This window comes from Salvelinus fontinalis, chromosome 18, assembly GCF_029448725.1.
Source record: "Salvelinus fontinalis isolate EN_2023a chromosome 18, ASM2944872v1, whole genome shotgun sequence".
Classification (NCBI taxonomy): Eukaryota; Metazoa; Chordata; class Actinopteri; order Salmoniformes; family Salmonidae; genus Salvelinus; species Salvelinus fontinalis.
The window spans coordinates 45,682,437-45,704,519 of NC_074682.1; the positions used below are offsets into that span (position 1 = coordinate 45,682,437).

Below are 22,083 nucleotides of genomic sequence, written 5' to 3' on the forward strand. Positions count from 1 at the left end.
GAGACATCAGGGATTGCAACGTGCTCTGCTTCACGGAAACATGGCTAACTCAAAAGACGCTAACGGAGTCGGTGCAGCCAGCTGGTTTCTTCACGCATCGCGCAGACAGAAACAAACATCTTTCTGGTAAGAAGAGGGGCGGGGGGGTATGCCTCATGATTAACGAGACGTGGTGTGATCATCATAACAACACTCAGGAACTCAAGTCATTCTGTTCACCTGATCTAGAACTCCTCACAATCAAATGTCGACTGCATTATCTACCAAGGGTATTCTCTTCGGTCATAATCACAGCCGTATATATTCCCCCCCAAGCAGACACATCGATGGCCCTGAACGAACTCTATCTGACTCTCTGTAAACTGGAAACCACACACCCTGAGGCTGCATTCATCGTAGCTGGGGATTTTAACAAGGCTAATCTAAAAACAAAACTCCCTAAATTCTATCAGCACATCGATTGTCCTACCAGGGCTGGCAAAACTCTGGATCACTGTTATACTAACTTCCGCGACGCATATAAGGCCCTCCCCCGCCCCCCTTTCGGAAAAGCTGACCACGACTCCATTTTGTTGATTCCAGCCTACAAACAGAAATTAAAACAACAACCTCCCGCACTCAGGTCTGTTCAACGCTGGTCCGACCAATCTGATTCCACGCTTCAAGACTGCTTCGATCACGCGGATTGGAATATGTTCCGCATTGCGTCCAACAACAACATTGAAGAATATGCTGATTCGGTGAGCGAGTTCATTAGGAAGTGCATTGACGATGTCGTACCCACAGCAACGATTAAAACATTCCCAAACCAGAAACCGTGGATTGACGGCAGCATTCGTGTGAAACTGAAAGCACGAACCACTGCTTTTAACCTTGGCAAGGTGACCGGAAACATGACCGAATACACACAGTGTAGCTATTCTCTCCGCAAGGCTATCAAACAGGCAAAGTCCCAGTACAGAGACAAAATAGAATCGCAATTCAACAGCTCAGACACAAGAGGTATGTGGCAGGGTCTACAGTCTATCACGGATTACAAAAAGAAAACCAGCCCCGTCGCGGACCAGGATGTCTTGCTCCCAGACAGGCTAAATATCTTTTTTGCCCGCTTTGAGGACAATACAGTGCCACTGACACGGCCCGCTACCAAAACCTGCGGGCTCTCCTTCACTGCAGCCGAGGTGAGTAAAACATTTAAACGTGTTAACCCTTGCAAGGCTGCAGGCCCAGACGGCATTCCCAGCCGCGTCCTCAGAGCATGCGCAGACCAGCTGGCTGGTGTGTTTACGGACATATTCAATCAATCCTTATCCCAGTCTGCTGTTCCCACATGCTTCAAGAGGGCCACCATTGTTCCTGTTCCCAAGAAAGCTAAGGTAACTGAGCTAAACGACTACCGCCCCGTAGCACTCACTTCCGTCATCATGAAGTGCTTTGAGAGACTAGTCAAGGACCATATCACCTCCACCCTACCGGACACCCTAGACCCACTCCAATTTGCTTACCGACCCAATAGGTCCACAGACGACGCAATCGCAACCACACTGCCCTAACCCATCTGGACAAGAGGAATACCTATGTGAGAATGCTGTTCATCGACTACAGCTCAGCATTTAACACCATAGTACCCTCCAAACTCGTCATCAAGCTCGAGACCCTGGGTCTCGACCCCGCCCTGTGCAACTGGGTCCTGGACTTCCTGACGGGCCGCCCCCAGGTGGTGAGGGTAGGTAACAACATCTCCACCCCGCTGATCCTCAACACTGGGGCCCCACAAGGGTGCGTTCTGAGCCCTCTCCTGTACTCCCTGTTCACCCACGACTGCGTGGCCATGCACGCCTCCAACTCAATCATCAAGTTTGCGGACGACACTACAGTGGTAGGCTTGATTACCAACAACGACGAGACGGCCTACAGGGAGGAGGTGAGGGCCCTCGGAGTGTGGTGTCAGGAAAATAACCTCACACTCAACGTCAACAAAACAAAGGAGATGATTGTGGACTTCAGGAAACAGCAGAGGGAGCACCCCCCTATCACATCGACGGGTCAGTAGTGGAGAAGGTGGAAAGTTTTAAGTTCCTCGGTGTACACATCACGGACAAACTGAATTGGTCCACCCACACAGACAGCGTTGTGAAGAAGGCGCAGCAGCGCCTCTTCAACCTCAGGAGGCTGAAGAAATTCGGCTTGTCACCAAAAGCACTCACAAACTTCTACAGATGCACAATCGGGAGCATCCTGTCGGGCTGTATCACCGCCTGGTACGGCAACTGCTCCGCCCACAACCGTAAGGCTCTCCAGAGGGTAGTGAGGTCTGCAGAACGCATCACCCGGGGCAAACTACCTGCCCTCCAGGACACCTACACCACCCGATGTCACAGGAAGGCCATAAAGATCATCAAGGACAACAACCACCCAAGCCACTGCCTGTTCACCCCGCTATCATCCAGAAGGCGAGGTCAGTACAGGTGCATCAATGCAGGGACCGAGAGACTGAAAAACAGCTTCTATCTCAAGGCCATCAGACTGTTAAACAGCCACCACTAACATTTAGCGGCCGCTGCCAACATACTGACTCAACTCCAGCCACTTTAAAAATGGGAATTGATGGAAATTATGTAAAAACGTACCACCAGCCACTTTAAACAATGCCACCTAATATAATGTTTACATACCCTACATTACACATCTCTTATGTATATGTATATACTGTACTCTATATCATCTACTGCATCTTGCCATCTTATGTAATACATGGACCACTAGCCACTTTATACTATGCCACTTTATGTTTACATACCCTACAGTACTCATCTCATAGGTATATACCGTACTCTATACCATGTACTGCATCTTGCCTATGCCGTTCTGTACCATCACTCATTCATATATCTTTATGTACATATTCTTTATCCCTTTACACTTGCGTGTATAAGGTAGTAGTTGTGGAATTGTTAGGTTAGATTACTTGTTGTTATTACTGCATTGTCGGAACTAGAAGCACAAGCATTTCGCTACACTCGCATTAACATCTGCTAACCATGTGTGTGTGACTAATAAAATTTGATTTGATTTGAGAGTGTCGGCGTGTGTGTGTGTTGTGGTTGAACCCTAGCCAGGCTTTGAGCCCTTGGGTCAGGTCAGGCCATCAGGTCAGACCACTTTGTAGATCAATTCACTGTCATGATGTGGATGGTGGGGCAATATACTAAAGTGTGTCTTACCCTCCTCTGAGAGCTGGTTGTCTTTGGTCTCCTGCTCCATCTGCTGGCACCAGCCCTCCATGCGGCCCGTCTCTGCCTGCAGCAACTTGAGGAACCAGTGGCCGTCCCGCCGGCATGCAGGGCCTGGAGGGGGCACCGCGTTAGGGTTCCCACTGCCCGCATTCTCATTCCCACTCTCCAGCCAGGGGTCCGGAGGGGGTAGGAACGAGGGGTCCAGGGCCGGATCCAGGCTCTCGGCGAAGGAGTCGGAGGAGGACCGTGTGGTGGAGCGGTTGAGGAACTGCCGTAGTGGAGGTGGAGACGTACTGGTGTCAGCAGTGGGATTTGATCCGTTGCCCTGGCTGAACTGGCCGCCGCACGGGGGAGAGTCCATGGATTGGCAGGCGTTGCTGACCATGCTCTTCTTCTCGGGGACGGGCTTGGCGTGGGAGATGACAGGGAGGTCCTGTGTGTCTGAGTCTGTCTCCTGCTTGGAGGCCATGTTACTGGAGCGACTGAGCCTGAAAAAACACACACACAAAAGTGATATAGGAAAAAGGGGTCAATGCTCAATCAATAACAATGGTGAAAATAGACAATGCATCTCTAATAATGTTGTCAAGGCAATGCGATATATAGTATTGGTAAACTAATATGTAAACTTCAAGAACCAGAATGTGCCTGCAACCTAACACCAATCTCAAACTAAAGCCAAACAGCATTTTCCTGCTGCAAAACAAACCAAGCAATGTTCTCAACGCCAGACAACGCCAGGATGAAGATATAGGTATAACACACAGAACCTAGACTAGACCATAGAGATGGATACAGGGCATACCACACAGTTAACTACTATTACAAAATGTAGTTGCACATGGTATCACAGTCTTTTGTGGCAAGTTCAACCTCTATCCATCTCTATGACTCATTACATACCATTACATACAATACACCACAATACTCATTACATACAATACCCAATAATGGCAAAGCAAAAACAGGTTTTTAGAATTTTTAAACTGAAATATCAAATGTACATAATAATTCAGATCCCTTACACAGTACTTTGTTGAAGTACCTTTGCCAGCAATTACAGCCTAGTCAATCAATCAATAATATAATAATTATTTTGGCAAAGATGTTAATTTTTAATTTACAATCTGTAGAAGCTATGAGAATAGGAAGGTTCAGGTCTTTTGTGAAGCATCACAGCACAGTTGAGAAATGTATGGCAAATAGAAATCCGAAATGGATGATGTTGGAAGATAGATGGGAGGGGGTGGGTGGAGCTGAAGGGTGGGACTAATAACAAGATTAACAATATAGGGCATACGGGATCTGTGAAATGTGTATAGGTGCGGAGCTTTTGTGAAATAGCACAGTTACAAGTGGAAATAAAATTGGATGGACAACAGAAATAGAGGAAGGACTAAGAACAAATAAGAGAGAACTATTGTAAAGTGGACTGTGTCTGTAAGATAGGTATAAGATGTAGAAATTGAAGGTAAAAGCAGAAGTGTTTATAAGTTTACTCCAATTGGGGGATTGGTGGTAGGGTCGCGGGGAATAATAATAAAGGCATATTCTTTAAAAAAGTATGTATGTCTATATAGGTATGTGTATGTATATATGTGTACATGTATGCATACGTGTATGGATATATATATTTACCCAAAAAAATATGGGGGAATGGAAATGATGCAGACAATTACATTGGAAGCAACATTCTTTCCGCAATACTAAGCTGATCCACCCCTAAAAAAAAAATTTAAAAAAAAAAATTACAGCCTCGAGTTTTCTTGGATATGACGCTACAAGCTTGGCACACCTGTATTTGGGGAGTTTCTCCCATTCCTCTCTACAGATCCTCTCAAGCTCTGTCAGGTTGGATGGGGAGCGTTCAAGAGATGTTCAAACGGGTTCAAGTCCGGGCTCTGGCTGGGCCACTCAAGGACATTCAGAGACTTGTCCCGAAGCCACTCCTGCTTAGGGTCGTTGTCCTGTTGGAAGGTGTACCTTCACCCCAGTCTGAGGTCCTGAGCGCTCTGCAGCAGGTTTTCATCAAGGATCTCTGAACTTGGCTCCATTCATTTTTGCTTTGATCCTGACTAGTCTCCCAGTCCCTGCCGCTGAAAAACATTCCCACAGCATGATGCTGCCACAACCATACTTCACTGTAGGGATGGTGCCAGGTTTCCTCCAGATGTGACACTTGGCATTCAGGCCAAAGAGTTCTATCTTGGTTTCATCAGACCAGAGAATCGTGTTTCTCATGGTCTGAAAGTCTTTAGGTGCCTTTTGCCAAACTCCAAGTGGGCTGTCATGTGCCTTTTACTGAGGAGTGGCTTCCGTCTGGACACTCTACCATAAAGGCCTGATTGGTGGAGTGCTGCAGAGATGTCTGTCCTTCTGGAAGCTTCTCCCATCTCCACAGAGGAACTCTAGAGACCTTCTCCCCCAATTGCTCAGTTTGGCCGGGCAGCCAATTCTAGGAAGAGTCTTGGTGGTTCCAAACTTCTTCCATTTAAGAATGATGGAGGCCACAGTGTTCTTAGGGAGCTTCAATACTGCAGAAACTTTTTAGTACCCTTCCCCAGATCTGTTCCTCGACACAATCCTGTCCCAGAGCTCTACGGACAATTCCTTCCACCTCATGGCTTGGTTTTTGCTCTGACATACACTGTCAACTGTGGGACCTTATATAGACAGGTGTTTGCCTTTCCAAATCATGTCCAATCAATTTAATTTACCATAGGTGGACTCGAATCAATTCGTAGAATCAATTTCTGTCTACTTCTGGCCCTTCTTTGGACACTGTGTTAACTAACCTCCAGACGAGCTTCAATGCCATACAACTCTCCTTCCGTGGCCTCCAACTGCTCTTAAATACAAGTAAAACTAAATGCATGCTCTTCAACCGATCGCTGCCTGCACCTGCCCGCCCGTCCAGCATCACTACTCTGGACGGTTCTGACTTAGAATATGTGGACAACTACAAATACCTAGGTGTATGGTTAGACTGTAAACTCTCCTTCCCGACTCACATAAAACATCTCCAATCCAAAGTTAAATCTAGAATTGGCTTCCTATTTTGCAACAAAGCATCCTTCACCCATGCTGCCAAACATACCCTCGTAAAACTGACCATCTTACCGATCCTTGACTTTGGCGATGTCATTTACAAAATAGCCTCAAACACCCTACTCAACAAATTGGATGCAGTCTGTCACAGTGCCATCCGTTTTGTCACCAAAGCCCCATATACTACCCACCACTGCGACCTGTACGCTCTCGTTGGCTGGCCCTCGCTTCATACTCGTCGCCAAACCCACTGGCTCCAGGTATCTACAAGACCCTGCTAGGTAAAGTCCCGCCTTATCTCTGCTCGCTGGTCACCATAGCAGCACCCGCCTGTAGCACGCGTTCCAGCAGGTATATCTCACTTGTCACTCCCAAAGCCAATTCCTCCTTTGGCCGCCTCTCCTTCCAGTTCTCTGCTGCCATTGACTGGAACGAACTACAAAAATCTCTGAAACTGGAAACACTTATCTCCCTCACTAGCTTTAAGCACCAGCTGTCAGAGCAGCTCACAGATCACTGCACCTGTACATAGTCCATCTATAAATAGCCCAAACAACTACCTCATCCCCTACTGTATTTATTTATTTTGCTCCTTTGCACCCCAGTATTTCTACTTTGCACACTCATCTACTGTCAAATCTACAATTCCAGTGTTTTAATTGCTATATTGTATTTACTTCGCCACCATGGCCTATTTATTGCCTTTAAATCCCTTATCTCACCTCATTTGCTCACATTGTACATAGACTTATTTTTCTACTGTATTATTGATGTATTATTGATTGATGTATGTTTGTTTTACTCCATGTGTAACTCTGTGTTGTTATATGTGTCGAACTGCTTTGCTTTATCTTGGCCAGGTCGCAGTTGTAAATGAGAACTTGTTCTCAACTTGCCTACCTGATTAAATAAAGGTGAAATAAAAAAAATAAAAACAATAAACATCTCAAGGATGATCAATTGAAACAGGATGCACCTGAGCTCAATTTTGAGTCTCATTGCAAAGGGTCTGAATACTTATGTAAATAAGGTATCTGTTTTTTGTTTTTGATAAATTAGCAAAAATGTATAAAAACCTGTTTTTGCTTTGTCATTATGGGGTATTTTGTGTAAATTGCTGAGTAAAATGTTTTATATAATACATTTTAGAATGAGGCTTTAACGTAACAAAATGTGGAAAAAGTCAAGGGGTCTGAATACTTTCAGAAGGCACTGTACTTTAATTGTTGGTATGGGGTGCCAATAAAATAGCATTGAGATTGTCACGTTCGTCGTAAAGATGAGACCAAGGTGCAGCGTGAGTAGAGTTCCACATAATTTGAATCAACTGAAACTCACCTAACAAAACAACAAACAAACAACCAAACGAAACGTGAAGCTACAGGTGTGCACTCAGGCAACTCAATGTAGACAAGATCCCACAACACAAATGAGGAAAATGGCTACCTAAATATGATCCCCAATCAGAGACAACGATAAACAGCTGTCTCTGATTGGGAACCATATCAGGCCAACATAGACATACAAAACCCCTAGACATACAAAAACCCTAGACCTACAAAAACTAGCGTACCCACCCTAGTCACACCCTGACCAAACCAAAATATATAGAAAAACAGAGATATCTAAGGTCAGGGCGTGACAGAGGTTTTTATTTGAAATAGGAATACTGTTGTTTAGATGGACACCCTAAATAACAGTAGTTATACAGTATATCCTTATATATACCCGTATATACAGTTGAAGTCGGAAGTTTACATACACGTACGTTGTAGTCATAAAAACTTGTTTTTCAACCACTCCACAAATTTCTTGTTAACAAACTATAGTTTTGGCAAGTCGGTTAGGACATCTACTTTGTGCATGACACAAGTAAATTTTTCAACAATTGTTTACAGACAGATTATTTCACTTATAAGTCACTGTATCACAATTCCAGTGGGTCAGAAGTTTACATACACTAAGTTGACTGTGTCTTTAAAAAGCTTGGAAAATTCCAGAAATTTATGTCATGGCTTTAGAAGCTTCTCATAGGCTAATTGACATAATTTGAGTCAATTGGAGGTGTACCTGTGGATGTATTTCAAGGCTTATCTTCAAACTCAGTGCCTCTTTGCTTGGGAAAGACTTCAGAAAAAAAATTGTAGACCTCCACAAGTCTGGTTCATCCTTGGGAGCAATTTCCAAATGCCTGAATGTACCACGTTCATCTGTACAAACAATAGTACACAAGTATAAACACCATGGGACCACGCAGCCATCATACCGCTCAGGAAGGAGACGCGTTCTGTCTCCTAGAGATTAACGTACTTTGGTGCGAAAAGTGCAAATCAATCCCAGACAAAAACAGCAAAGGACCTTGTGAAGATGCTGGAGGAAACAGGTACAAAAGTGTCTATATCCACAGCAAAACGAGTCCTATATCGACATAACCTGAAAGGCCGCTCAGCAAGGAAGAAGCCACTGCTCCAAAATCGCCATAAAAAAGCCAGACTACCGTTTGCAACTGCACATGGGGACAAAGATCGTACTTTTTGGAGAAATGTCCTCTGGTCTGATGAAACAAAAATATAACTGCCATATTGACCATCGTTATGTTTGGAGGAAAAAGGGGATGCTTGCAAGCCGAAGAACACCATCCCAACCGTGAAGCACGGGGGTGGCAGCATCATGTTGTGGGGGTGCTTTGCTGCAGGAGGGACTGGTGCACTTCACAAAATAGATGGCATCATGAGGATGGAAAATTTTGTGGATATATTGAAGCAACATCTCAAGACATCAGTCAGGAAGTTGAAGCTTGGTCGCAAATGTGTCTTCCAAATGGACAATGACCCCAAGCATACTTCCAAAGTTGTGGCAAAATGGCTTACGGACAACAAAATCAAGGTATTGGAGTGGCCATCACAAAGCCATGACCTCAATCCTATAGAAAATTTGTGGGCAGAACTGAAAAAGTGTGTGCGAGCAAGGAGGCCTACAAACTTGACTCAGTCACACCAGCTCTGTCAGGAGGAATCGTTCGAAATTCACCCAACTTATTGTGGGAAGCTTGTGGAAGGCTACCCAAAATGTTTGACCCAAGTTAAACAATTTAAAGGCAATGCTACCAAATACTAATTGAGTGTATATAATCTTCTGACCCACTGGGAATGTGATGAAAGAAATAAAAGCTGAAATAAATGATTCTCTCTACTATTATTCTGACATTTCACATTCTTAAAATAATGTAGTGATCCTAACTGACCTAAGACAGGGATTAAATGTCAGGAATTGTGAAAAACTGAGTTCAAATGTATTTGGCTAAGGTGTATGTAAACTTCTGACTTCAACTGTATATATACACATTTTGTTTGAGTCAAGTAAGACAAAGCTCTTTATTTAGGCTCTTTCTACGATATCAACTGGCCACAATCAGAAGTAATCAAATTGTGAGAGAATTCTGACAACCAACTTCACAACACTCTGCATGCAAACTAGGAGTTCCCTCCCGTCCCTGATACATGTGTAAATTTACTATAAATTGTGCCTTCCTGTATTATACTTATGCTACAATGTTAATTCCATTCTCCTGAGCCATTTACTTCATGCTCGTATTCTTGTATTTTCTTATTTCTTATTGTTGTTGCATTGTCGTGAAGGAATCTGCAATTAAGCATTTCATTGGATGGTGTATACCATGTGTATCCTGTACATACAACTAATAAAACGTAAACTTCAAAGAGAGGGAACAAAGGGGGTTGAAGCCAAGGACTTCCTGGCATTCAAAATATCACAAAACTATGTTAACTACCCGACAAGTACTACGCTACAGCACTACAGAATGACCTTCAAATCTTGCATGTAAATGCTGTATGCTCTTGGCAACATAACAGGCATGTAACTGTTTTCTCACATTATGGACATTTTCTCAGTGACTACATTAAAATGGCCCCTCAGGGATGACTACAAATAGGCAACATTTTATTGTGTGGAGCAGAAATATTATTTCCTTATGGGAAATGATTGACATGTCATGACCGGGGGGACAGGAAGTGCTGTTACTTACTGCCAGCCGTCGTCCGCCTGTATTCCGATTGACTGGAATCTGGCCAATGGTTGTGTCGGTGTCTCCACTCGTTGGACTTCCTCCTGAATGCAGTCAACCTGGCAACCAATCAGAAGACACAGTCATCAAAAGGTTGAATCTGGAGGAATTTGGTGGTAATCCAGAATTCCAAGATTAAAATGATATATCAATGTGGTTCTTGAGACATTAAGACTGTTGGAAAAGCATTCCTCATGAAGCTGGTTGAGAGAATGCAAAGAGTGTGCAACGCTGTCATCAAGGCAAAGGGTGGCTACTTTGAAGAATCTAAAATACATTTTGATATGTTTAATACTTTTTTGGTTACTACATGATTCCATATGTGTTATTTCATAGTTTTTATGTCTTCATTATTATTCTATAACGTAGAAAATAGTAAAAATAAAGAAAAACCCTTGAATTAGTAGGTGCGTCTAAACTTTTGACTGGTACTATATTCATTGCTGTTGTCAAGGAAACAATAGTAGTATACACCCCCACGCACCCATCTAAGGATTTGAACCAGCAGCCAATTGGTTGCTGCACGCCAGTCCATTGCCGGGCCTTAACCATACTGCCACAGAAACTCAAGCTCTACTACTGTGATGTTACTGACTAATGTAACGTTAATGACTAACTTCACTGACGATACCATAACGTCACTGACTAACGGCGCTCGTAACGGCGCTCCTACCTGTATGCCTATGGAGGAAAGCTTCCTCCGGGGCACGATGTCCGCGAGGGGCTCCTCTGCCATCAGGTTCCCCCTGTTGGTGCCCGTCGTCTTCAAGGGTTCACGCTGGGAGTCGTTGGCGTTAGTACCGGTGGTAGTGTGGTGGACGGTGGTGGTGAGGGGTTCCCGGGGGGTGGCGACGGGGACGGGGATGGGCCAAGGGATACCCCGAGCCAAGCTGTTGGCGCGTGTGCTGTCGAGGCTGTCGGAGGAGTTGCTGTGGGCTTGGCTGGACTGACTGGTAATGGTCTTGCTGCGGCGATCACGCTCAGACTGGTGGTCCAGGTAGGTGTCCTGGGCTGACTCAGTGCTGCTCTGCACCGTCACAGAGATGTAGGGCTTCGAAGTGGTGCGGGGCGGCACGGGCGGTGGCGCCGGCTTCTTACAGGTAGTGATGCATGTGGAGACTGGAGGAGAGGGGAAAAGAGAGAGACAAAGAGAGAGAGAGCGAAAGAACATGAGAGAGATTCCTATAGAGTATGTAGTGTGGACACCAATTTTGAAGGTTCCAAACTTCTTCAATTTAAGAATGATGGAGGTCACTGTGTTCTTGGGGACCGTTATTTCTGCAGAAATGTTTTGGCTCCCTTCCCCATATCTGTGCCTCAACACAATCCTGTCTTGGAGCTCTACGGAATAATTCCTTCATGGCTTGGTTTTTGCTCTGACATGCACTGTCAACTGTGGGACCTTATATAGACAGGTGTGTGCCTTTCCAAATCATGTCCAATCAATTGAATTTAACACAGGTGGACTCCAATCAAGTTGTCGAAACATCTCAAGGATGATCAATGGCGACAGGATGCACCTGAGCTAAATTTCACATCTCATAGCAAAGGGTCTGAATACTTATGTAAATAAGCTATTTCTGTTTTGTATTTTTAATACATTTGTCTAAAAACGTCTAAAAATGTCTAAAAACCTGTTTCTATTGTAGAAGAGAATCTAATTGAGTGACTTCTGATGCACAACCAACTTTCGAAATTGCACATTGTGTATTCTATTATTCTAATTCTCAACAGTAAGTTGAGACCCTGACTGAGTTCCACCCCCCCCCCCCCAGCTGCCCACCCCTGGTCTAATGCATTCAGTGACGAATATCACACATTGTGTACAATATATATATTTTTGCTCTTCCCAGACAGGGGTCAGGGGTGAAACTAATCCAAAATAGCGCAGTCAATCACCATGCAGGACAAAGTGTCAAAGTGGCACTGTTGCCTTTTGATCACCTCACGTCAAGTCTTCCTCATGAAATAAGAGTGGGATGAGTGCACTTCACAAAAACTCAGTTGTTGCTGTGGGATCTTTACAATAGATATATACAATGGAAACCTTACTTGACACCTAATGGAGGCTGTATCCGACACCATCTATAGACTTGATAGGGCAGAGAGGGGCAACCAGGATCTCGAACTCAAGTGGTGGTCAGGAATGTCATTGTAAACAATCTGAGTCAACTGACGACAGTTAGCCTGTTCCCCTAATGACTAATCAGTGCCAAAACAGCATTCAAATCTAGGACTGGAGAAGTGACTTCTCAAATTATAGGCCAGCTGACAGGCAACCACATTGACTCAAAATTATCCTCAAATAATGTCATACAATTTTAGTCTAGCATCATGCTACAGACGACTCTAAGTGTATCTATTTTGAGTGTTTAAAAATGAGCATAGCTGCCTTTGACAGAGGACATCTGCCTCACCAAAACACCAATGTTTACTGTAGCCCAAATAATGGCTTTGACACAACTTTGCTTCCTTGTTTTCCACTCCTTATAGAGGGGATACGTAGCAGGCTTCTAGAGGAGGGTCAGTAAGGACATAGGCTTAGTGGGGGAGCTAGCATTTTTGGAGCTTGGGGTGGGTTTGGAAAAGATCTGAGTGTGCCAAAGGAAAAATGTTCACAAGAATGTAACCAATGCGCATGCTGACATCACCGCCGCGCAAGACAATGGATTTTGTCTGAGGACACTTTGCTTTCCAGTAACAATTCCTTTGGTGTGTCCTAAGATGGCTCTGGACGTGTGTCAAGTTGTACAGGCTCGAATTACCATATTGTAATACTTTTTGAAAGTGAAGATGAATTTAGCCTGGTGTAATTCTATCTACCCAGAGATATTTATTATATCAAAAGTGAGTTGACCATCCTCAATGACAGGCAGTTGCAGCTGTAGGCTAGATGTAGCCTGTAACAAGCACTGGCATGACATGGCACAGTCACTTTTTGGACATCGAAGTCAACATGTGATCACCTATTTGAGTTATAAGTAATGAACAAAGCTAAATAGTTAATAGCCATGATCTTCTTCTAGCACATTCCCTGAGGTGTTTTTCCACCCGCTGATTCGGTGAGCGAGTTCCTTAGAAAGTGCATTGACGATGTCGTACCCACAGCAACGATTAAAACATTCCCAAACCAGAAACCGTGGATTGATGGCAGCATTCGTGTGAAACTGAAAGCGCGAACCACTGCTTTTAACGAGGGCAAGATGACCGGAAACATGACCGAATACAAACAGTGTAGCTATTCCCTCCGCAAGGCAATCAAACAAGCTAAGTCCCAGTATAGAGACAAAGTAGAGTCCCAATTCAACAGCTCAGACACAAGAGGTATGTGGCAGGGTCTACAGTCAATCACGGATTACAAAAAGAAAACCAGCCCCGTCGCGGACCAGGATGTCTTGCTCCCAGACAGACTAAATAACTTTTTTGCTCGCTTTGAGGACAATACAGTGCCACTGACACGGCCTGCTACCAAAACCTGCGGGCTCTCCTTCACTGCAGCCGAGGTCAGTAAAACATTTAAACGTGTTAACCCTCGCAAGGCTGCAGGCCCAGACGGCATTCCCAGCCGCGTCCTCAGAGCATGAGCAGACCAGCTGGCTGGTGTGTTTACGGACATATTCAATCAATCCTTATCCCAGTCTGCTGTTCCCACATGCTTCAAGAGGGCCACCATTGTTCCTGTTCCCAAGAAAGCTAAGGTAACTGAGCTAAACAACTACCGTCCCGTAGCACTCACTTCCGTCATCATGAAGTGCTTTGAGAGACTAGTCAAGGACCATATCACCTCCACCCTACCTGACACCCTAGACCCACTCCAATTTGCTTACCGACCCAATAGGTCCACAGACAACGCAATCGCAACCACACTGCACACTGCCCTAACCCATCTGGACAAGAGGAATACCTATGTGAGAATGCTGTTCATCGACTACACTTCAGCATTTAAAACCATAGTACCCACTCCCAACTCGTCATCAAGCTCGAGTCCCTGGGTCTCGACCCCGCCCTGTGCAACTGGGTCCTGGACTTCCTGACGGGCCGCCCCCAGGTGGTGAGGGTAGGTAACAACATCTCCACCCCGCTGGTCCTCAACACTGTGGCCCTACAAGGGTGTGTTCTGAGCCCTCTCCTGTACTCCCTGTTCACCCACGACTGCGTGGCCATGCACGCCTCCAACTCAATCATCAAGTTTGTTTGCGGACGACACTACAGTGGTAGGCTTGATTACCAACAACGACGAGACGGCCTACAGGGAGGAGGTGAGGGCCCTCGGAGTGTGGTGTCAGGAAAATAACCTCACACTCAACGTCAACAAAACAAAAGGAGATGATTGTGGACTTCAGGAAACAGCAGAGGGAGCACCCCCCTATCCACATCGACGGGACAGTAGTGGAGAAGGTGGAAAGTTTTAAGTTCCTAGGTGTACACATCACGGACAAACTGAATTGGTCCACCCACACAGACAGCGTTGTGAAGAAGGTGCAGCAGCGCCTCTTCAACCTCAGGAGGCTGAAGAAATTCGGCTTGTCACCAAAAGCACTCACAAACTTCTACAGATGCACAATCGAGAGCATCCTGTCGGGCTGTATCACCGCCTGGTACGGCAACTTCTCCGCCCACAACCGTAAGGCTCTCCAGAGGGTAGTGAGGTCTGCACAACGCATCACCGGGGGCAAACTACCTGCCCTCCAGGACACCTACACCACCCGATGTCACAGGAAGGCCATAAAGATCATCAAGGACAACAACCACCCGAGCCACTGCCTGTTCACCCCGCTATCATCCAGAAGGCGAGGTCAGTACAGGTGCATCAAAGCAGGGACCAAGAGACTGAAAAACAGCTTCTATCTCAAGGCCATCAGACTGTTAAACAGCCACCACTAACATTTAGTGGCCGCTGCCAACATACTGACTCAACTCCAGCCACTTTAATAATGGGAATTGATGGAAATTATGTATCACTAGCCACTTTAAACAATGCCACTTAATATAATGTTTACATACCCTACATTACTCATCTCATATGTATATGTATATACTGTACTGTATATCATCCACTGCATCTTGCCATCTTTATGTAATACATGTATCACTAGCCACTTTAAACTATGCCACTTTATGTTTACACACCCTACATTACTCATCTCATATGTATAGACTGTACACTATACCATCTACTGCATCTTGCCTATGCCATTCTGTACCATCACTTATTCATATATCTTTATGTACATATTCTTTATCCCTTTACACTTGTGTGTATAAGGGAGTAGTTGTGGAATTGTTAGGTTAGATTACTTGTTGGTTATTACTGCATTGTCGGAACTAGAAGCACAAGCATTTCGCTACACTCGCATTAACATCTGCTAACCATGTGTATGTGACAAATAAAATGTGATTTGATTTGGCCTAAAGGAAACGTGTATGACTATGACAGATTCTTTTTTAAATAACTTAACCTTGGCTAACCGTACATGCTTTGACATGCATTTTAAAACCTAACATTGCTATGTTAGTAATATCTCCCTATGGCTGTAAATCTCAGCTACTTGACAGAGGCTTTTTGAACCCTACGAGCAGCATAAACACGTGAGGGAGCTTGGAAGAAAACACTCAAAACAAAAGATCTGTTGTGCGGCTTGATCCACAGACTTATAGCTTTATAGGACTTATAGCCTTTGTGTGTGTCGCGGCCTCACCAAATGATATGCTCACATGAGCTCACACTCGTCTCACTGCAAAGCGGCAAGCTAATGTTTACACTGCCTCTCGTTGCTCTGTCAAAGTGCAGGCTACAACCTCGGTAAGGTTTGTCTCAAAGTGAAACTAGTCTGCAGCCCTTAGAAGCTTTAAGCCATTGTATACCTCTAAAAGTACAGACAATTAATGAATAGTTTTAAGTCTTACTAAACAACTACAACAAGAGGACAGTATCATATCGTTCAGATACTGGTTATCGTCTCATATTGTCTCAAAGGTTATAATTGTCTCATCCTTGTCTCATAGTGAGATACGTTCTTTCCTACTCTTCTCACAGTAAATGTAAGGCACACCGCTAAAAGAGTGGTCGGAGCAAAAGAAATGCATTGCACAAATAGTGCATGAATCCCTATGGCAAGTCCAAGAGCAAGATGGGGCCTTCACTTGGAATGCAACAACAATACACAGAATGTTGGAAATAGATAGGTATCACATTGGCAATGAACACACCAGCATGACGGGTTGAACCCTGAATGAAGGATGCTCTTCGTAAATCTCTGGCCTTCACTATTCCATCACTATGAGGAACAACAACACTATACCCAGTTGCCGCTATCTCTTCTCATACTTTACACGTTGCCTCACCTCACACATATCTGGTTCAAATAGTGCATCAACAACATTCATTCCCCACAACAGTAGACCATTATAACCGTACAACAACAACAGTACATACAGTAGCTTGTGATGAGAATAAGTTCATCTTTCCAATGTAGTCATCCATCTCCTCATTGACATACCATTGATACCATAACCAGTAACCACCTGGCTATAAGGCCCGAGGAAAGATTCCTCACGCTCTGCCCGCCCCATAAATCACTCACACTAGTCTATGACCATAGATTGCCTTACAGCGAGGCCAACCGCTTTGGGAGAAAATAAAGGATCATTTTCTAAAAAGAACACATGCTGTGGAGATGTACTGCCATGTCAACTGCTGTGAGTGGTTGGTTCCTCTGTGTTAGTTAGGTAGTGTGTCATATTATGGGTCTGTTGGTAAAACTTGATATTGCAAAGACCCTGTTCCAGAGTAAATATCTGGGGTATAAATTATGATCTATGTAATTAAGGAAATGCTCTTATGCAGTGCTTACCACCTAAGTTTTAGAAAATGTATTTCATCAGATAAGCACCATACGGCTGGTGCAAGACAATTAAGTAAGATTGTATGATATAATTACTCTTGTAAATTAGGGAAAGTGTTTCCCTGCTGTTTAATGCTACACAGTATCAGACATATACTATATTCCATAGTTTATAACAGACAGCCATGTCAGAGGAAGGTGGTGCTGATAGTGGTACCAGTGACCACTGCCTGCCTGCCACCTCGAATAACAGAGATGTTCCCTGGGCTGGAGGGGGACCAGTGACCACTGCCACCTAGAATAAAAGAGATGTTCCATGGGCTGGAGGGGGACCAGTGACCACTGCCACCTCGAATAACAGAGATGTTCCCTGGGCTGGAGGGGGACCAGTGACCACTGCCACCTAGAATAACAGAGATGTTCCATGGGCTGGAGGGGGACCAGTGACCACTGCCACCTCGAATAACAGAGATGTTCCCTGGGCTGGAGGGGGACCAGTGACCACTGCCACCTAGAATAACAGAGATGTTCCCTGGGCTGGAGGGGGACCAGTGACCACTGCCACCTCGAATAACAGAGATGTTTCCTGGGCTGGAGGGGGACCAGTGACCACTGCCACCTCGAATAACAGAGATGTTCCCTGGGCTGGAAGGGCTTGCCGTCGTAATGGCAGCTATGTGACATGCTGGCTCCGCTCCAGATTCCATTCTGCACTGTGTGTGTGTGTGTGCGCGGCTGTGTGCGTGTGACAGGGTCTGGATGCCTTCCCTGCCCTATGGGTTCCAAGTGTCAGAGCACGCTTGCATCAATCTAAACAGAATTTACCCTTGGGTGGAAAACCCATAAAATCAGCTTTTCTTACAACTGGAAAATCATAAATGACCTCCTCTTCTCAGATTACATAGGACTAGGACATCATTTATTTTGGGCTAGAGGGTTATTGAGGTCCTACAGTATTTGGGTTAGCTGGTTATAACCTACATTATCTTCAGAAACTATTCACACCCCTTGACTTTTTCCACATTTTGTGTTACAAAGTGGGATTCAAATGAATTTAATTGTCATATTTTGTCAACAATCTACACAAAAAAGGGACATTTTTGCAAATAGAGAAATACATCTAATTTACATAAGTATTCAACCCCCTGAGTCAATACATTTTAGAATCACTTTTGGCAGCGGATACAGCTGTGAATCTTTCTGGGTAAATCATTTTTTTTATTTTTTATAATATGTTTATTATTTTTCAATAAAAAATAAATTAAAAAAGACAGCGATACAAACATTGACATTCAATGTACTGTCAGGGTGTATGATGTCAGAAATATATTTCTTTAATCGGTTTGCCAATATCTTTGTCAACACCTTATTTTCTATGGGAAGTAACGACACGGGGCGATAAGTCGACATCTCCATGGAATCTCTATCTTTTTTCTAGATCAGTGCTATTGTAGCCTCATACAGTGTTTGCGGGAGTTTGGCATTTTATTTGGATTGTTTAAACATTCGCAGCATAAGTATAGCTAGCCTGGTGCAGTACTTCTTATAGAATTCTATTACATATCCATCGGGCCCAGGGGCCTTGCTGTTTGGAAATTGTGCTATCGCTGTGTTAATTTCCTCTAAAGTTATCCCTGCATCGAGTGCAGCAGCTGCCCCCCTGTCTATTAGAGGAAGTGAACATTCAGCGAGAAAGCGTTCCATAGTTTGTGGATCAGTAGCATCGCATTTTGATTGATAAATCTCTGAGTAAAACTACGCAAAGCATTTATTAATATCCTGCGGGTCTGTTACTATTTTACCCTTCTTGTCTTTTATTTTGTGAATAGCTCTAGATGCCTGTACATGCCTTAGCTGTCTTGCAAGTAATTTATGTGGTTTGTCACCCAGTTCAAAATAACTTTGTTGTGTTCTAGCAAGTAAAGAGCCCATCCGTTTCGAAAGGATGGCATTGTATTCATATTTCAACTTTGTGATCTTCTCAAGGACTGCATTCAAGGAATTCATCCTAAAAACGTTCTCCTGTTCCCCTAACTCTCTTTCAATTTCTCTCAGCCCAGTATTGGCGCGTTTCTTCCTCTCTGATGTATAAGAAATAATTTAACCTCTAATCACAGCCTTTAGAGATTCCCAACGGGCAGAGTCATCAACATCCCCCGTGTCTTAGCTCCGAGGAAAAGGGCAATCTGCTCCTTCAAATACTGACAAAAAGTTTCATCTTTCAACAAGTATGCATCTAACAGGCTGACTACACCGCTCACGTCGCGTGCGTGAGCGTTGCAAAATAAATTTAGAAATCTATATTATTCAATTTTTGCACCCACACTGCTCGCACGCGTCAATGAGCGTCTGCATTGCCAAGGGCTAAAATAGAAGTCAGTTCTATTTGTGAAGCAAATCGCGCTGCAAGTCCTGCCTCTCCCATCTCCTCATTGGTTTATAGAAGCAGGTACCCACGTGCCATCTCCTCATTGGTTATACCCACGTGGGTGACTGAAAGACGAACTGTGTTGTCAGTCATCGTGGTAATACTATGAAAGTTTAGATGCCAATCACCATATAAATTCAAATAAGAAAAAGCCTGGAAGGAGGAGAGATGACTAGAAACCATCGGTTGACCGTTTTATGTGTGGATTATTTGGCGGAGTAGAAGACCTTGTCCATTTCAGGTAAAATAACAACTCAATGTTTATCCCAGGACAAATTAGCTAGCAAGTGCAAGCTAGCTAGCTAAATTGCCATAAATGTTTAATGCTTTTCGACCTGTCCCCAAATGAATGTAATTAGTTCAGAGTTTGTTTTGATATTTTAACCTGCGTGTCGTGATCGCGCTTGGTGTAGGGGGACAAAATAAATGTATGTACGACGGTGCACGTATATAGAATAGGGTGATAGGTAACCGACGCAGCTGCTGAAATTAGTTTGGAGTCCAACAAAAAATAGTCAATTCTGGAATATGATTTATGAACTGACGAAAAGAAAGAATAATCCGTATTTGTTGGGTGCGTCAGTCTCCAAATGTCAACAATGTTAAGGTTTGCCATCTATGTATTTAGACAGACACCAGCATTTGATTGTTGAAGTGACCTTGAAAGGTGTTTATCTAAAAGAGGATCTAACAGATAAAGTCACCTCCAACAATAACACTTGTATCCGAGATATTTGTTATTGCCTTAAATACCCTTTGAAAAAATAAAGGATCATCGAAGTTGTGTCCATATAAATGGACCAAGGTTATTGGTTTAGAATTCAGTGTACAAGCCACACTAATATATCAACCATTAGGATCTGAAATTGAGGATGAGTAAACAAAAGGAATGTTTTTCCTTATCAGGATTGCTACCCCTCTCGCCTTTGCATCAAAATTAGACTGGTATATCTGACCGATCCAGCCGACTCGTAGCTTGGCCTGCGCCGAGCGTTTAATATGAGTTTCTTGAAGAAGCACTATGTCAGCACCCAGTGATTTAAGATGAGAAAAAACCTTAGCTTGTTTCACGACATGCCCTAAGCCATTACAGTTCCAGCTGACTATCTTTATTCCACCAGGTCTACTCTGTGCTCTTTATTCCACCAGGTCTACTCTGTGCTCTTTATTCCACCAGGTCTACTCTGTGCTCTTTATTCCACAAGGTCTACTCTGTGCTCTTTATTCCACCAGGTCTACTCTGTGCTCTTTATTCCACAAGGTCTACTCTGTGCTCTTTATTCCACCAGGTCTACTCTGTGCTCTTTATTCCACCAGGTCTACTCTGTGCTCTTTATTCCACCAGGTCTACTCTGTGCTCTTTATTCCACAAGGTCTACTCTGTGCTCTTTATTCCACAAGGTCTACTCTGTGCTCGATCACTATGTGGCATTTTTTTTTTTAACTTTAGAGCAAATTGTTGCTGTCATACAAAACCCAGAAGAAAAACGTCCCGCCATGCGGGAGCTTGTCATGCCACCTGTATTAACAAACGTGAACATAAAACACAGACCCCATCCCCCCTCCCATCCCATTACTGGGTGACTTCCCCAAACAAAGCACTCCTTGACTAACACAAACCTTAGGGTGTCTAGACATACAGCTTGAGCTAACTCGTCGTCTATAGATGCTCCGCATATAAACAAATATTAAATAACATTTAACTCTCACCTTAGGGGGTGAGTGGCGGTAAAACATGATAGGCTAAACAATGCTATACAAGCCATAACATCGCACCCATCATATACAGTGCTGTGAAAAAGTATTTGCCCCCTTCCTGATTTCTTATTTATTTGCACATTTGTCACACCTAAATGTTTCAGATCATCAAACAAATTTCAATATTACACAAAGATAACCCAAGTAAACACAAAATTGTGTTTTTAAGTGATCATTTTATTTATTAAGGGAAAAAAGCTATCTGAACCTTCATGGCCCTATGTGACAAAGTAATCGCCCCCCCCCCCCTTGTTAAATCATGAGTTTACTGTGGTTAATCACATTTTTTGGAAAGCTGAGTTCAATTTCACTAGCCACACCTAGGCCTGATTACTGCCAGACCTGTTGAATCAAGAAATCACTTAAATAGAACCTGTCTGACAAAGTGAATTAGGCTGAAAGATCTCAAAAAGCAAGACATCATGCCACGATCCAAAGAAATTCAGGAACAGATGAGAAACAAAGTAATTGACATCTATCAGTCTGGAAAGGGTTACAAAGCCAGTAGAAAGAGGATGAAGGGAAGCGCTACTAAGGTCCACTATAGTATATTTTGGTAGATAGAAGGTGCTCTTTGGTGAAAGGGGTAAATTGGTCATCAAAAAGAAAGGAGGACCAAGGCACTCTTCATATAATTAATTAAAATGCCTTTATTAGTATGGCATGTTCAATAGAAACAAAGTT

At 43.8% G+C, this 22,083-nt stretch overlaps 1 protein-coding gene across 7 annotated transcripts in view; it reads right to left on the bottom strand.

Annotated features, from left to right (window-relative positions):
* The window catches only part of LOC129815626 (disks large-associated protein 4-like), a 224,167-nt gene that overhangs the window by 17,317 nt on the left and 184,767 nt on the right, over positions 1-22,083 (bottom strand). For all 7 annotated transcript variants that reach the window (XM_055869606.1, XM_055869600.1, XM_055869601.1 and 4 more), the window contains 3 exons: positions 11,042-11,487; positions 10,330-10,427; positions 3,225-3,724 (listed from right to left, as the gene is read on the bottom strand). In XM_055869606.1, the coding sequence (XP_055725581.1) occupies positions 3,225-3,724; positions 10,330-10,427; positions 11,042-11,487 (1,044 nt within the window). The remainder of the gene's footprint in view (positions 1-3,224; positions 3,725-10,329; positions 10,428-11,041; positions 11,488-22,083) is intronic.